The 13,488-nt window shown below is 36.2% G+C and overlaps 1 protein-coding gene across 1 annotated transcript in view; it reads left to right on the top strand.

Moving 5' to 3' along the window:
- The window catches only part of fstl4 (follistatin-like 4), a 201,770-nt gene that overhangs the window by 167,495 nt on the left and 20,787 nt on the right, over positions 1-13,488 (top strand). The window contains exons 6-7 of the mRNA XM_088933418.1: positions 8,572-8,738; positions 12,392-12,512. Coding sequence (XP_088789544.1) covers positions 8,572-8,738; positions 12,392-12,512 — 288 coding nt within the window. The remainder of the gene's footprint in view (positions 1-8,571; positions 8,739-12,391; positions 12,513-13,488) is intronic.

The following is a 13,488-nucleotide window of genomic DNA, read 5'->3' on the forward strand; positions in this document are numbered from 1 at the left end:
TATTTAGATGCTTTAATAAGATGCTTTATATAAAACTACAACATTCTTTTCACCATTAATGTTTAATTTTTATCTCCCAGTTGTGCTAACTGGAAAAACTGTTTCAGCTAAAAAGATGTGAAGCCATGCATTACAAGTTATAATTAGGCGTATTCTGTACAGTACATGTAACGGTATACAAACTGGACATCTACTAATTGAATTTTAAGTTCCTTAATCTCCCTTAAGCCTGCTACTTCCTTCTTAACAAATGTGCAATGCCCTATTACCTACAGGGAATGTGAGTGGTGAAAGCTCAAGCAAGCACATCCATGGGCAGCCTTGCAGTCAATGTCTATTGGCAGCCCCTCTGGGTCCTCTTTAAGTGCTGGGCTTAATGTTGCAAATCTGTCTAGCTTGGGTTGGGATAGAAAATTTACAATGAGAGAGCAACCCATGTAAAATCAAGATCTAGCTCTCTTCGGACTCCTAGATCATGGATGTCAGCACCAAACCTTCAAATGCAAATTGTTAAGACCCAAATGTACAGTTAAAAAACAAATCCTCATTGCAGTTTAAGGATCACCAAAGTGAACCAAGGACAAAAGTCAAACATTTAAACACAAAAGTCTTCTTCCGACTCTGGATGTAAAAGACGTAGTGTACTATGCTCATCTTTATGTATTAAACTCAGCCCTCAATGACCAGTTGTCTTTTTTATACCATGCAAAGGAAGAAGTAATAGGTTTATTCCATGCTGAAAAGAGAAGAAAGAAAACACAATGTTTTGGCCGTGGAGCCTTCTTCAGGTGTGAGCCTTGTTTAAGCACCAGAAGCCTTGATAAAAATAACTCTTTGCATTGAATATATCCCTATGTTTGATATATTTAAGAGTGTACATATAATGTATGTTTCTTATTAGTACTCGATGTAGAGAATGAATACCCTCTCTAAAGGCAGCCCCTGGCTATCTATGCCTATTTCAATTAATTGCATTCATATTAACATGTCATGCATTTAGAAATTAACCACTGAAGTGCAGCACAGGTCAACAGATCCAATACACAGCAGATAAGGTGGGGAAGTGAGAAATTGCTTTACTTATTGAGTTAAGGGTGACTTGTATGAAGACCAGACTGAAGAAGCCCAGAGAGAAGGTTTGTTAGGAAACTAGGAAACCATTACTCTTATGAACAGGTGATCTTTAGTATCTTTCAGGTAGACAGGACCTTGGTGTAATATCTCATAAGAAAGAAGGAAGGCATTTTCTACAGCACAATGTCCCTAAGCATCATACGGGGGGTGTTGGTTTTGGAAGCTTTGCTCCAGAGAGAAAAGAGCCACCTGTTCATCCACTAACATTACTGTCAGTAGTGGTCTCCAGTGTAATGACTAGCCCAATCTTGTTTCTGAGATCTGGTGAGTTCAAGTTAGAAGTCATATCGCTACCAGATTCTGTGGTTAGAAATGATTGAGATGATTTCATGATGAAGCCAACCCAAAGGGCAAAACAAGCTTTTTCTCCCAGATAATATGTCAAATGTCTTCTGTCATCATCTAAAACTAGTTATATAAAAGACAGTTTTATGTTTAAATGATCCCTTTGGACCATGGGCTGGAAATTAATGTATCATGAAAGTCTTACGAGGTATAAACATTCAGAAATGAGAGTCAATTTAATCGAGTTCTAGAAGAAGTCAGTGAAATAGTGTGACTAGACCTTTGGCTCCCAAACATTTATTATTAAGATTAAGACAATAATCATTTTTCTGCTCATTAACAGAAATGCCTTCATTAAGCAAATGGAGGATATATTTCTCTGCAGTACAATTTTAAATAATTTATTATTGTAGCAATATCTAAATAATCATATTTTGTTTTTGCAGTATTAAATATTATTTATTATTTAACCCTAAATGCTAAACTGATTTGAAACTGGTGTTTGTATTTTTGGAGTGGCCTCTGATGAAAGTGAATGCTTGGGAGTTTGGGAATCCCTAGCTTTTATCAACTCCTGCTAAAACTCTTCATACCATATTAGTGTGCTTTACTATAATGGTGGGATGGTGACATACTCGTTATGTGGCATTAGAAATTATTTTTATTTCATAATTATATAGTTTATACATAGTGGGCATGGGCAAAATTGAGAGAAGTGTAGTCCTTAGAGTGTTGCATTGTGAAACTCAGCTGTTTCCCTTTCTTATGAGAACTAGTGATAGGTAGTTCCTAATTAGGACTAGCACCTAGGAAAGTTATTGCTGGCAATGGTACCTGGGGTGCCATCAGTGAGGGAAAGGTTGTAAAACTGTCTGAGAATACAAGTCAACTTGTTCTTGTCTTCTTGTGCATGACATTAATATGGACTTCATAGTCTTCAAATCTGGCAGACATGTCTATAGGGTCAATAGAACTGAATCTTTGACAGCAGAATGTTACCTTTTTTTGTAAAGAACTGCTATAATGATCCTCCATGCATGCTCATGTCCAGCACTTTGTTCTTGTGTAATGAAGGCTGGGAATACAGTTCATGTATAAAATTGTTTTTTGTTTTTCTCAGGAGTCTAGTTTATCAAGACCAAAAATATCTGAATCTTAGTTATCTCAGTAGCAGTAGCAAAACACACACTTGTATGCAGTACATGAAACACTGAGCTTTTTGCAACTATGCAGTTGAAAAGAGCTCAAAATGGCACCCATTTTTTAAGAGAATTCAAAAGACTGTGGTCTGGAATTTAGTTGTGTAATATGGCTTGGCAACTCTTCATGATGAATCCCATCCAAACTGGTCTGTGAGTTTGTGAGCAATTGATATTCAGCCACTGAACTTCTGAAGCGAAGGTAAATAGGCAGGCTTGTGTAAGTGCATCTTTCCATTGATGTTTTTTCAGAATGGGCTATGCCCTAGGAACAAGAACTAATAATCATCTCTAATGTCATGCACAGTTCTGCTTGCCAGTGTCAAAACACTAAGAACAGGAAAGGCATGGAAACCAAGGATCAGGCACTCATGCTTCTAAGACTCAATAATATTGTACAAGATAACAAAGGAAATAAAGTAGACTGTATGTGTTGTTTTCCATATCAAATCAATAGGAATATAACTTTAAAAATATTTGCCATGAAGGGAATGGGATGTTTGTTATTAAAATTAAATCACACTGACTTACAGTACTTGTCTCCCTCACTTAAAATCTTGAAATCTGTTATATTATTTTGCATTACAAACACTGCTCACACATTTCAAGACTCTCTTAAAGAATGCCTTTTATTTTATAACAAGTTTTGTTAAAAAAAACTTAATAGTATGATTTCATGAGGAATGATTCAACTCTGGTCTTAAAGCTACAATCCCTTTCATGTGTGTACAGTATGTTCCCTTCCTAAGAACATAAAATTCATTTTGTCAGCTGGAACTGTGGTATTGATTCAACACTTAGTTATTTGTTGGATACAATAAAAAAAAAACTGAAATGGCTTTTTTCCTTTTTGTCATGCAAGGAAATGACACATACAGCATTATCATGGTTATCAATCTTTAACATTGGAAACTATGGCTGTCTGCAGATAATTGGTACTGTAGGAGTCAGAACACATTTAATATCAGTCATAAACTTTCAAGAAGAGGATGGTGGTGACAACTTATATTTAGTATGCAATCTGCCTTCCAGCCATGCCGAATCAATGTGTTTTACTCTGCATAGACCCATTTCAAACAGCTCTGTCCCTAACCTCAATTATAGATTTCCACATTGTAGAATTAAAAAAACTGCCTGTGGCTTGAAGCACACCATACGGCAGCAAGGGAGGGATATCATACTAAACATGACAAGAAATATATTTAGATTATCAGACATTTTGAACACATCTACAGTAGCTGCAAAAATGTCTTCAGACTATGGATGGTAATGTATGGAGATGATTCGAAAGGGTTCAGTGGGTTTTCAGGGTGAAATAAGTTAGCAGTGCCTGGACGTGAAATGTTAAAACAAGGAGAAAACAAAGAAACGGGGGTACTGTGACACAGCACTTGCTAACGTGCAGAATGATACAGATCACTGCGGAAGAACTCTACACTTACTGGGATCCCACACAGGAGCACCACTCCTTATATAGACACCTCTTGGGGATGATGATAAAAAATGAATCGAGTCATGTCTTCTGGCAGGAGTGGGACATCAAGGCTCCCTCTATGACAGTGCCTGTATTTCCATAAAGAAGCAACCAATGAGCACAGATCACAAGCCATATAACACACCTAGCCCCAGAGTCTCAGGCTCCCACAAGTCCTGGTCTGAGCAAGTGATCACTGCAATATACAGTGGTGTGAAAAAGTGTTTGCCCCCTTCCTGATTTCTTATTTTTTTGCATGTTTGTCACACTGAAATGTTTCAGATCATCAAACAAATTGAAATATTAGACAAAGATAACACAAGTAAACACAAAATGCAGTTTTTAAATGAAGGTTTTTATTATTAAGGGAAAAAAAATCCAAATCTACATGGCCCTGTGTGAAAAAGTGATTGCCCCCTAAACCTAATAACTGGTTGGGCCACCCTTAGCAGCAACAACAGCAATCAAGCGTTTGTGATAACTGGCAATGAGTCTTTTACAGCGCTGTGGAGGAATTTTGGCCCACTCATCTTTGCAGAATTGTTGTAAGTCAGCCACATTGGAGGGTTTTCGAGCCTTAACCGCTTTTTTAAGGTCATGCCACAACATCTGAATTGGATTCAGGTCAGGACTTTGACTAGGCCACTCCAAAGTCTTCATTTTGTTTTTCTTAAGCCATTCAGAGGTGGACTTGCTGGTGTGTTTTGGATCATTGTCCTGCTGCAGAACCCAAGTGCGCTTCAGCTTGAGGTCACGAACGGATGGCCGGACATTCTCCTTCAGGATTTTTTGGTAGACAGCAGAATTCATGGTTCCATTTACCACAGCAAGTCTTCCAGGTCCTGAAGCAGCAAAACAGCCCCAGACCATCACACTACCACCACCATATTTTACTGTTGGTATGATGTTCCTTTTCTGAAATGCTGTGTTACTTTTACGCCAGATGTAATGGGACACACACCTTCCAAAAAGTTCAACTTTTGTCTCGTCAGTCCACAGAGTATTTTCCCAAAAGTCTTGGGGATCATCAAGATGTTTTCTGGCAAAACTGAGACGAGCCTTTATGTTCTTTTTGCTCAGCAGTGGTTTTCGTCTTGGAACTCTGCCATGCAGGCCATTTTTGCCCAGTCTCTTTTCTTATGGTGAAGTCATGAACACTGACCTTAACTGAGGCAAGTGAAGCCTGCAGTTCTTTAAATGTTGTTGTGGGGCTTTTTCTGACCTCTTGGATGAGTCGTCGCTGCGCTCTTGGGGTAATTTTGGTCGGCCGGCCACTCCTGGGAAGGTTCACCACTGTTCCATGTTTTCGCCATTTGTGGATAATGGCTCTCACTGCGGTTCGCTGGAGTACCAAAGCTTTAGAAATGGCTTTATAACCTTTTCCAGACTGATAAATCTCAATTACTCTGTTTCTCATTTGTTCCTGAATTTCTTTGGATCGCAGCATGATGTCTAGCTTTTGAGGATCTTTTGGTCTACTTCACTTTGTCAGGCAGGTCCTATTTAAGTGATTTCTTGATTGAGAACAAGTGTGGCAGTAATCAGGCCTGGGTGTGGCTAGAGAAATTGAACTCAGCTTTCCAAATATGTGATAAACCACAGTTGATTTATGTTTTAACAGGGGGGGCAATCACTTTTTCACACAGGGCCATGTAGGTTTGGATTTTTTTTTTCCCTTAATAATAAAAACCTTCATTTAAAAACTGCATTTTGTGTTTACTTGTGTTATCTCTGCCTAATATTTCAATTTGTTTGATGATCTGAAACATTTCAGTGTGACAAACATGCAAAAAAATAAGAAATCAGGAAGGGGGCAAACACTTTTTCACACCACTGTATATTGCCTCCAGATATAGTCATGCCCCTCAATTCATAGGAAAAAAAATGAATTACAAATATGCAGTATATTATCAGTGCATGTATTATATACCTGTATGTGAACTATATATACTGTATACAGGAAAGTAATATCAGTTCATCAGACCAGTGCTTATCGTGGATTCCCTAAAGTGACACAGACAACAGAGAACATGGTATTTCCTCCTCCCTGGACAGGATTCTAGTCCATCACAGGGATCACCCCCTGCAATGCCAGTCCCCATGTATGTAGCTGGGTGGTCTAGAGCAACTGAGGTAAAGTACCTCACTGAAGGTACAAACACTGGTCTGCTGCAGGGACTTGAACCTACGGTACCTGTATATCCCACTAATGATGAGACTACACTTACCCATTACATTATGCTGTCCCCTACACTGTGTATATAGTAAAAACGTGGAACAGAGAGAAAGAAGGGCCTAGGGTGTTCAACTGTGTTATACCCTTTGTAACCTTAATGGGTCACCAGTGGTATTTCTTTAGTCACAGCCAGTACTAGTTAGACTACAACTCTAGATGTTAGATGGCCAACAGATAGGCTGCTCTAGGTTAATTAGTCACTGCTGTTTTTAATTCTCACTGGGGCAATGTATAATGTAGTGTGTGACTGTGTAATGTAATGTTGGCAGAGGAGGCTCACAGCCTTTGTGTTGAGACTTTGTGTTCTGTTGAAGCTCTAATTACCACAATTGTGAACAATAGCTTAAAAACAAAAACACCCTAAGTCTGTGGAGGAAAAGAATTCAGGAAAAAAATGTTAAGAGCATTTTGTCAGAGTTGTTTCAGTGTCTTAAAACATTGTTTTACATTAAATTAGTTTTTTCTTTATACACATTGTTTAGGAAGTGTGGACTATCTGTTTAACATTACACCGAAAAATAAAGGACACTTTGAACCCCCATCTTTATGTGAAAAATCACTCATTTCTATGCTAGATGATGAGTTAAAAGAATATGGCTGTGTATGTTATATACATATAAGCATATGCATAATTATAATTTGTAAAGTTACATTTTTTTCAGTTATTCAATAGAAAATTACACAGTTCTTTTGCTAGTATTTCCAATAGCAGCAACATACGGTGCCTGTTGTTCTAATATTAAAATGTGACATTTGAAAAGGAATGTATGACAAATGAGAATGGGTAATTACATGTTTATCATTTTCCAGTCCTTAAGAATTTGTTCATCAAATATTTGTCTGATCTGATATTTAAAGATAAAGGGAAGATTCATTTTTTAATTTTTGCTGTTGATCCCCTTAACCATATAAATCACGCTATGGTTTATTAGATGTCTAAAAATACCTGAGTACTAAATCTTAATGATAAACTAAATTAAGCAATGCTTCCCTTAGCTATCACAGTTTTTGCAGTGATGAAGTATTGCTAATTCAACAGGAAGGTCAAAAAATAACACAGTAAACATTACCTGCAATAACTTCACTTTAACATGTTCCATTAATTTTAAGTAGAATTTAACTTCATGTTTCAGTCCCAAATATGCATTATTGCTGTAAAAAAAGATGTTCAATACAGTTTAATAAGGCCAATTGAAAGAACCAAGACCTGCAATCCTTATGTAATGATAGCCTCTCAATTTCTAAGAAAATTAGGATTTCTCATGGCATACATTTTAAATGAATTGAATAATGAATGCTGTTAGGTGATCCATAAAAGGCTGTTGATTGGAATTTAAGGTTTAAAGATAAAATAAACTAAATGTTTTATGTCATGAAAAAGGTAGAATAGTGCCTGCATTGAAATTCATTTCACATACAGAATAGGATCATTTATTATTCTAGTTATATTCTTGTCAAAGAAAAAATATTATTAACCATCTCTCTTCTTTTCATTGGGTTTTTATACTGCATGTACTGTAGCCCAATGGATAATGATAAGGCTTGATAGTAGATTTCTGTAAAGTGCAGAAAATTGGTACGTTATTATCTAAATGTTCCTCTTATTAAGATGACATATACTGTACATATCTTGGAGAATTGATTCAGGTACAGTATTCATAATCCTGCAGAGCATTGCCCAAATGAGGGAGGTTACAAAACTGGCATCAATCAGGACCCAGGCGCACAAGTAAAAATTACTCTTAGGAACAATCATGACAGAAAACAAGAGTCACTTCTTTACAAAGAGTTTTATGAGAGTGTGCCACCAGCTCCCTGTTGTTGAAACGGACTTCAAAGGATTCTTTAAGAAATGTCTTAATGGGATTCTTTGATCATTAAGCTATCCAGTAAGGCAGGTCAATTGGTCTCCTCTCATTTGTAACATTTTATATTCTTGCTATTTTTAAAGACACTGATAATTTTGCTGCATACATTTTTAAATTACATGATAGCGAATATACAGTACAGTACAAGGAACATGAACACAAATACAATGACACCAAAAGCTTTTTGTTAAGCCAGATATTCTCAAATTGATTTTTTAAAGACTATTTTGTATTTGAAGAACATTCTCATCTCTTACTTGTCTCTTGCTATTTGTTTCTTTAACCTTTTCCATCAGTTTTGAGAAAATAAGGAGATGATACAGCTATAGTGCAGAAAGCTGTGAAATTCACACCTGAAAACTTGTTGTTTTTCAGAGGTTGTTCAGCTGAGTCTTCCTGAAGATCAGAAAGTCAGCATCACTACAGTAACAGTGGGACTGAGCACTGTGTTATCATGTGCCATCCAAGGAACACTGAGGCCTCCAATCATCTGGAAGCGAAACGGAATTATACTGAACTTTTTGGATTTAGAAGATATTAATGTAGGTATTTTTTCTGACATGATTATTTTTACTTTGCTTATTAGATTTTATAGTGTATATCAGAGACATGCAACTCTTTTAGTACTTTTGAATGGGCAAATGATTAAAACAAGTGCTTTGACATTTGAGCCAAACTAAGGCAGAGGATCCCTCAAGAGTTCTTTGAAGACATTTTGATAATGTTTTTGTTGTCTTGACTATACAGTATGTGCCATATGTGCAGTACTTGTACCACTCAGATTTGTGCAGCTCATCAACACTTGCAACACAATAATAGCCAAATAAAGATGTGCCAAGGCAAACTTTTCTCTTCTTTTATCTACATACATTTATTTTATTAAGCCATGTGTAAAAACAGTAGATTTATTCTCTAGAAGTAACTGAAGCATGAAAACCTTACTCCTCCTGCAAAGTTAAGGGGATTTTGTTAAAAATCCATTTTCAGCTCCTCTAATGTTGTGTGTCATAACTAAACCCATGTATCCTGTTATTGTAACATATTTAAGTAATGCAGAGGATCCCTGGTATAACCTGTTTGATTAAATGCCTTGCTGTTTAGTTTATTTTCATTCATGTTGGCTGTAAGCATCCATGCTTTGTGTGAAATAGTGGGATTGAATCAATAATATTTATTGTTTAAGATCACTGTGTATCTTATGAATTTTTACCAATGAAAGAGGCAGGGAAGGTGATAGATTGGCATGAAACCAAATATAATTAAATCTTTTTAAATAGTAAAACATTTAAACTCTTAATACTATTTGCAAGCTAGTTAGTTAATTAGTAAGCTGTGTTAGGCAAGAAACACTATTGGCTCAGATATACATACTGTATGCATATTAAGCAAGTTGTACCTTTTTAACAGAAGTTGAAATTACTAAATAACATGATAGTACAAGTAACCAAACCAATCTAATTGTTTTTCTGAAGATTCTTTTTCTCCCTCAAATCTAAAAATACTGTACATAGTCCTCTGGAGGTATACAATTTAAATGTTCAGGGGGTCAATGACATTAATAGACATTATGAATGGCACTGCAGAATGATCATATCCTGATGACAGCAATGCTTTTATCTTATAATCATTTGTTTAAGGAGCAAGAGTAATATTTTTTCTCCCTTTTCTTTAGAAAGAATACAAAGAAACAAATAGGGCAGTCTGTATTAAGTGTGCAATGATTATTCTCTTTCCTAAGCAGTTTTTCATTGATGGCATAAAAATGGTGTTTCATCAAAGCTTTCTCAAAAGTTGAAACACTCAACCACAATCACAAAGTTGCACTAAAAATATTTTATCAAAGGGTAATATTTTCCTAAAGTAGCTGTTCTAGGACATACACAGTGTAAGTTTTAGCAAGCACTGTGTGCAGTTGTGGAACTGTCAGATAATGTAAGTTATATCTATGTTTAGCTGACATGCATGGTTTGCTTTCTGGGGCTGTTTGTCCTACTGATGATTACTCTATTTACACATTAATTGATGCACATGAAAAAAAGTATTTACCTTGCACAATCGAAAATAAATGGAAAGAACACCTGAAATCCATCTATGGTACATTGGTTTCATCTCAGTGTGCATTTACAACTTACAAAGGGGGTCCTTCCAAGTCAAATCTCTCAAAGGTTGCTGTTTTGAGATGCCAGTTTCCTGTTCAATCCCAGTATTAACTAAATAAGGATTTCTAATGTATAAATGTGGTGTATATATCTTGCATTTATAGATTCATTTTTTGTGCAGTATACTAAGGTAACTGTAGCTTGAGGTATTTTTTACATTACAGCTTTACACAATTTGTGCAATCTTAAAATTCAATTACTAACTCATAAATTTGCTATAACAGAAATGATGTCCTATGAGGCACAGTATTTTGTGTGATGGGCAATTTATTCCCAGAAAGTAAATACCAGAAGTGGCAGTTTGCCCAGTCTGGAACCAGAACTCTATTGAACACTATTAGTCTAGTTGAATTGGCACATTTTCCATATTGAATGCTTTTTTGATGTAATTGAGTCATGTTTTCAAAGAGAGGATTTGTTCCCCAGGCTTGATTGCACTCTGTAAAGATAGCACTTTAGGAAACAAAAGAAAATGTGTCTGATTCATTTTCAGTGCATATTTTTACCAGGTACTTAAAGAACCAAAATAAAACAGATCAAAGAGTTGATTATCAGGATCAAATAATTCACAAGTAAGATGAATAATGCATTGCCACCATTAAAAAACAATTGTAATATATAAAACATACTTTAATTAACATGTCCGTCGGGAATTTGATATACTAGTTTGTTGCTGGCTTGAGAAATGCATTAAGCAGAAACTTCAAACATCTTACAATGATTGTTCCTCTAAAACCACAGCTGCGTTATCTTTATCTCATTACAAAAGATAAAAGGAAAATATGGTTTTGCATTAAAATAGAAACTTAAAAGGTTTGTTTTTCAAAAATAAAAGTGGCAGGGAGTAATTATTAAAGTGTTTAGGGAAGTGGCCTCTGGACAATGTCTTGGTGTTTCAGTTTATTCAATTAAAAATGTTTTAATGAGAAACTCCCACTGTGATTTATAAATTTGGAAATTTTAGGAGGAGGAATTGGTTGTTTGATAAAAGACTGAAAAGATAAACATTACACAATTAATATGTATTACCTCTCAATGTTTCACAGTGTGGCAAGCAAGAGAGAGAACAATCTAAATGGACTTCTGATTTCTAATTTACTTATTTTTTTGCATAAAGACGTCAAGTAGCCAAAAATAGTTGTTTTGACTTTATTAGGGCTCTTCCATAGGGTATAGCTATTTTTGACCAGAGAATCAAAGTGTATATACTGTACTGCGTATGTCTTATTATACTTTAATACTTAATAATACTTAGTAATAGTAATACTTTTCACAGTGATAGGGCACATACAATTCAAAATGGAATTGTCTGAAATGGAATTTGTAACAAGGCTTCTCTCCCTTAATTATATTATATGCTGAAAATATACAGTTTAAATTTTCTTCACAAACAATGCCCAGGAGATATTAGGTCAGTTCACATGGGCACAGAGGCTGGTTGATATTTTACTCACTAGCTTTCCTTGTGCTATGCACTTCACTGGTCTGGTCCTTCATTAAAATGTCTTTACATTTGACCGCTTTTCACTAATAGGTTTCCACTAATATAAAATTTGGACTTATTTTGTTTGGAGATCGGTTTCTTCAAATTGTGCCACTACTGCAGTATCTCAAAGCACTGCTGTTTATATGCTTGATTATTATTTAAATACTTATGCATACGGTGATAATTTAGCATGAAAGTGTTGGTTTGAAAAATGATGCAGGCCCTAAGGTCTCTCAGGGCTGTTGCAATAAGGGTCTTTGGTGTCAAAGTGCCTCTCACATGTACATACTCCCACATATTCCAATGAAAACAAATTTAATTTCTAATCCTTTTAAACCATGGTTAAAATCCCAGATGAGTTATGCATTCTGAAAACTGAAACATGCTTCATTTATCATGCTAATGCATTTTATTCTTAACCATTTCTATTTATCCAGCTGAGTATGAGCATGGAAATATTGTTGAAAAATCCCTGTCCGATCTTTGTTGCATAGCTTGTGGTGATACATTTTCTGCCCCAACTCCCTGCTGTTTTTTTCTCCTCAATTAGGACTTCGGAGATGACGGCTCACTTTATATTACAAAGGTGACAACTATACACATGGGTAATTACACCTGTCATGCATATGGCTATGAAGATCTCTACCAGACACATGTCCTGCAGGTGAATGGTTAGTAAATGGCATACATAGCAGTCTTCATTAAATGTTAATTTAAAGCATGTGATTTCATCAGATTTGAAATCAGACGTGAAATGTTGTATCTGCCAGATTGCATTGGCAATACAAGGACAAACAAATGTATTTAGACTAAGCAATTTCTAATACAGAATGGTTATATTTTTGTATCAAATTCTAAATAGGGGATTGCAAGATGTAGGCAGTGTTTTGAAAAATATTAAAAGCAGTAATTTCAGCATATCACTGCAATTCACAACTACCAACCCACTGAAGCTAAGCAGGTTTGAGCCTGGTCAGTACCTGGATGGGAAACCTCCTGGGAAAAACTAAGGTTGCTGCTGGAAGAGGTGTTGTGGGGCCAGCAAGGGGCGCTCACCCTGTGGTCTGTGTGGGTCCTAATGTCTCAGTATAGTGATGAGGACACTATACTGTAAACAGGTGTCCTTCAGATAAGAAGTAAAACGGAGGCCCTGAGTCTCTGTGGTCATTAAAAATCCCAGGGCGTTTCTCAAAAAGAGTAGGGGTGTAACCCCGGCGTCCTGGTCAAATTTCCCATTGGCCCTTACCAATCATGGCCTCCTAATAATTCCCATCTATGAATTGGCTTCATTACCCTGCTCTCCTCCCCACTGATAGCTGATGTGTGGTGAGCGTTCTGGCGCACTATGGCTGCCGTCGCATCGTCCAGGTGGATGCTGCACATTGGTGGTGGTGGAGGGGAGTCTCCATTATCTGTAAAGCGCTTTGAGTGGAGTGTCTAGAAAAGTACTATATAAGTGTAAGCAATTATTATGAATTATTACAATTTGTTGCTTTGATGTTTTGTTGCCATTCAATAGTAAAGATCTAATTTCTTATTTGTTCATCTCATACTCAAGGTTCATCCTTTAGATGATCATCCTGTTATTATTGAATGGATTGTTCTTCACAAATATGATCTTCATGCATTCAAAATTCACACCCAAAC

Source organism: Atractosteus spatula, chromosome 14 (assembly GCF_055471065.1).
Source record: "Atractosteus spatula isolate fAtrSpa1 chromosome 14, fAtrSpa1.hap1, whole genome shotgun sequence".
Lineage (NCBI taxonomy): Eukaryota > Metazoa > Chordata > Actinopteri > Semionotiformes > Lepisosteidae > Atractosteus > Atractosteus spatula.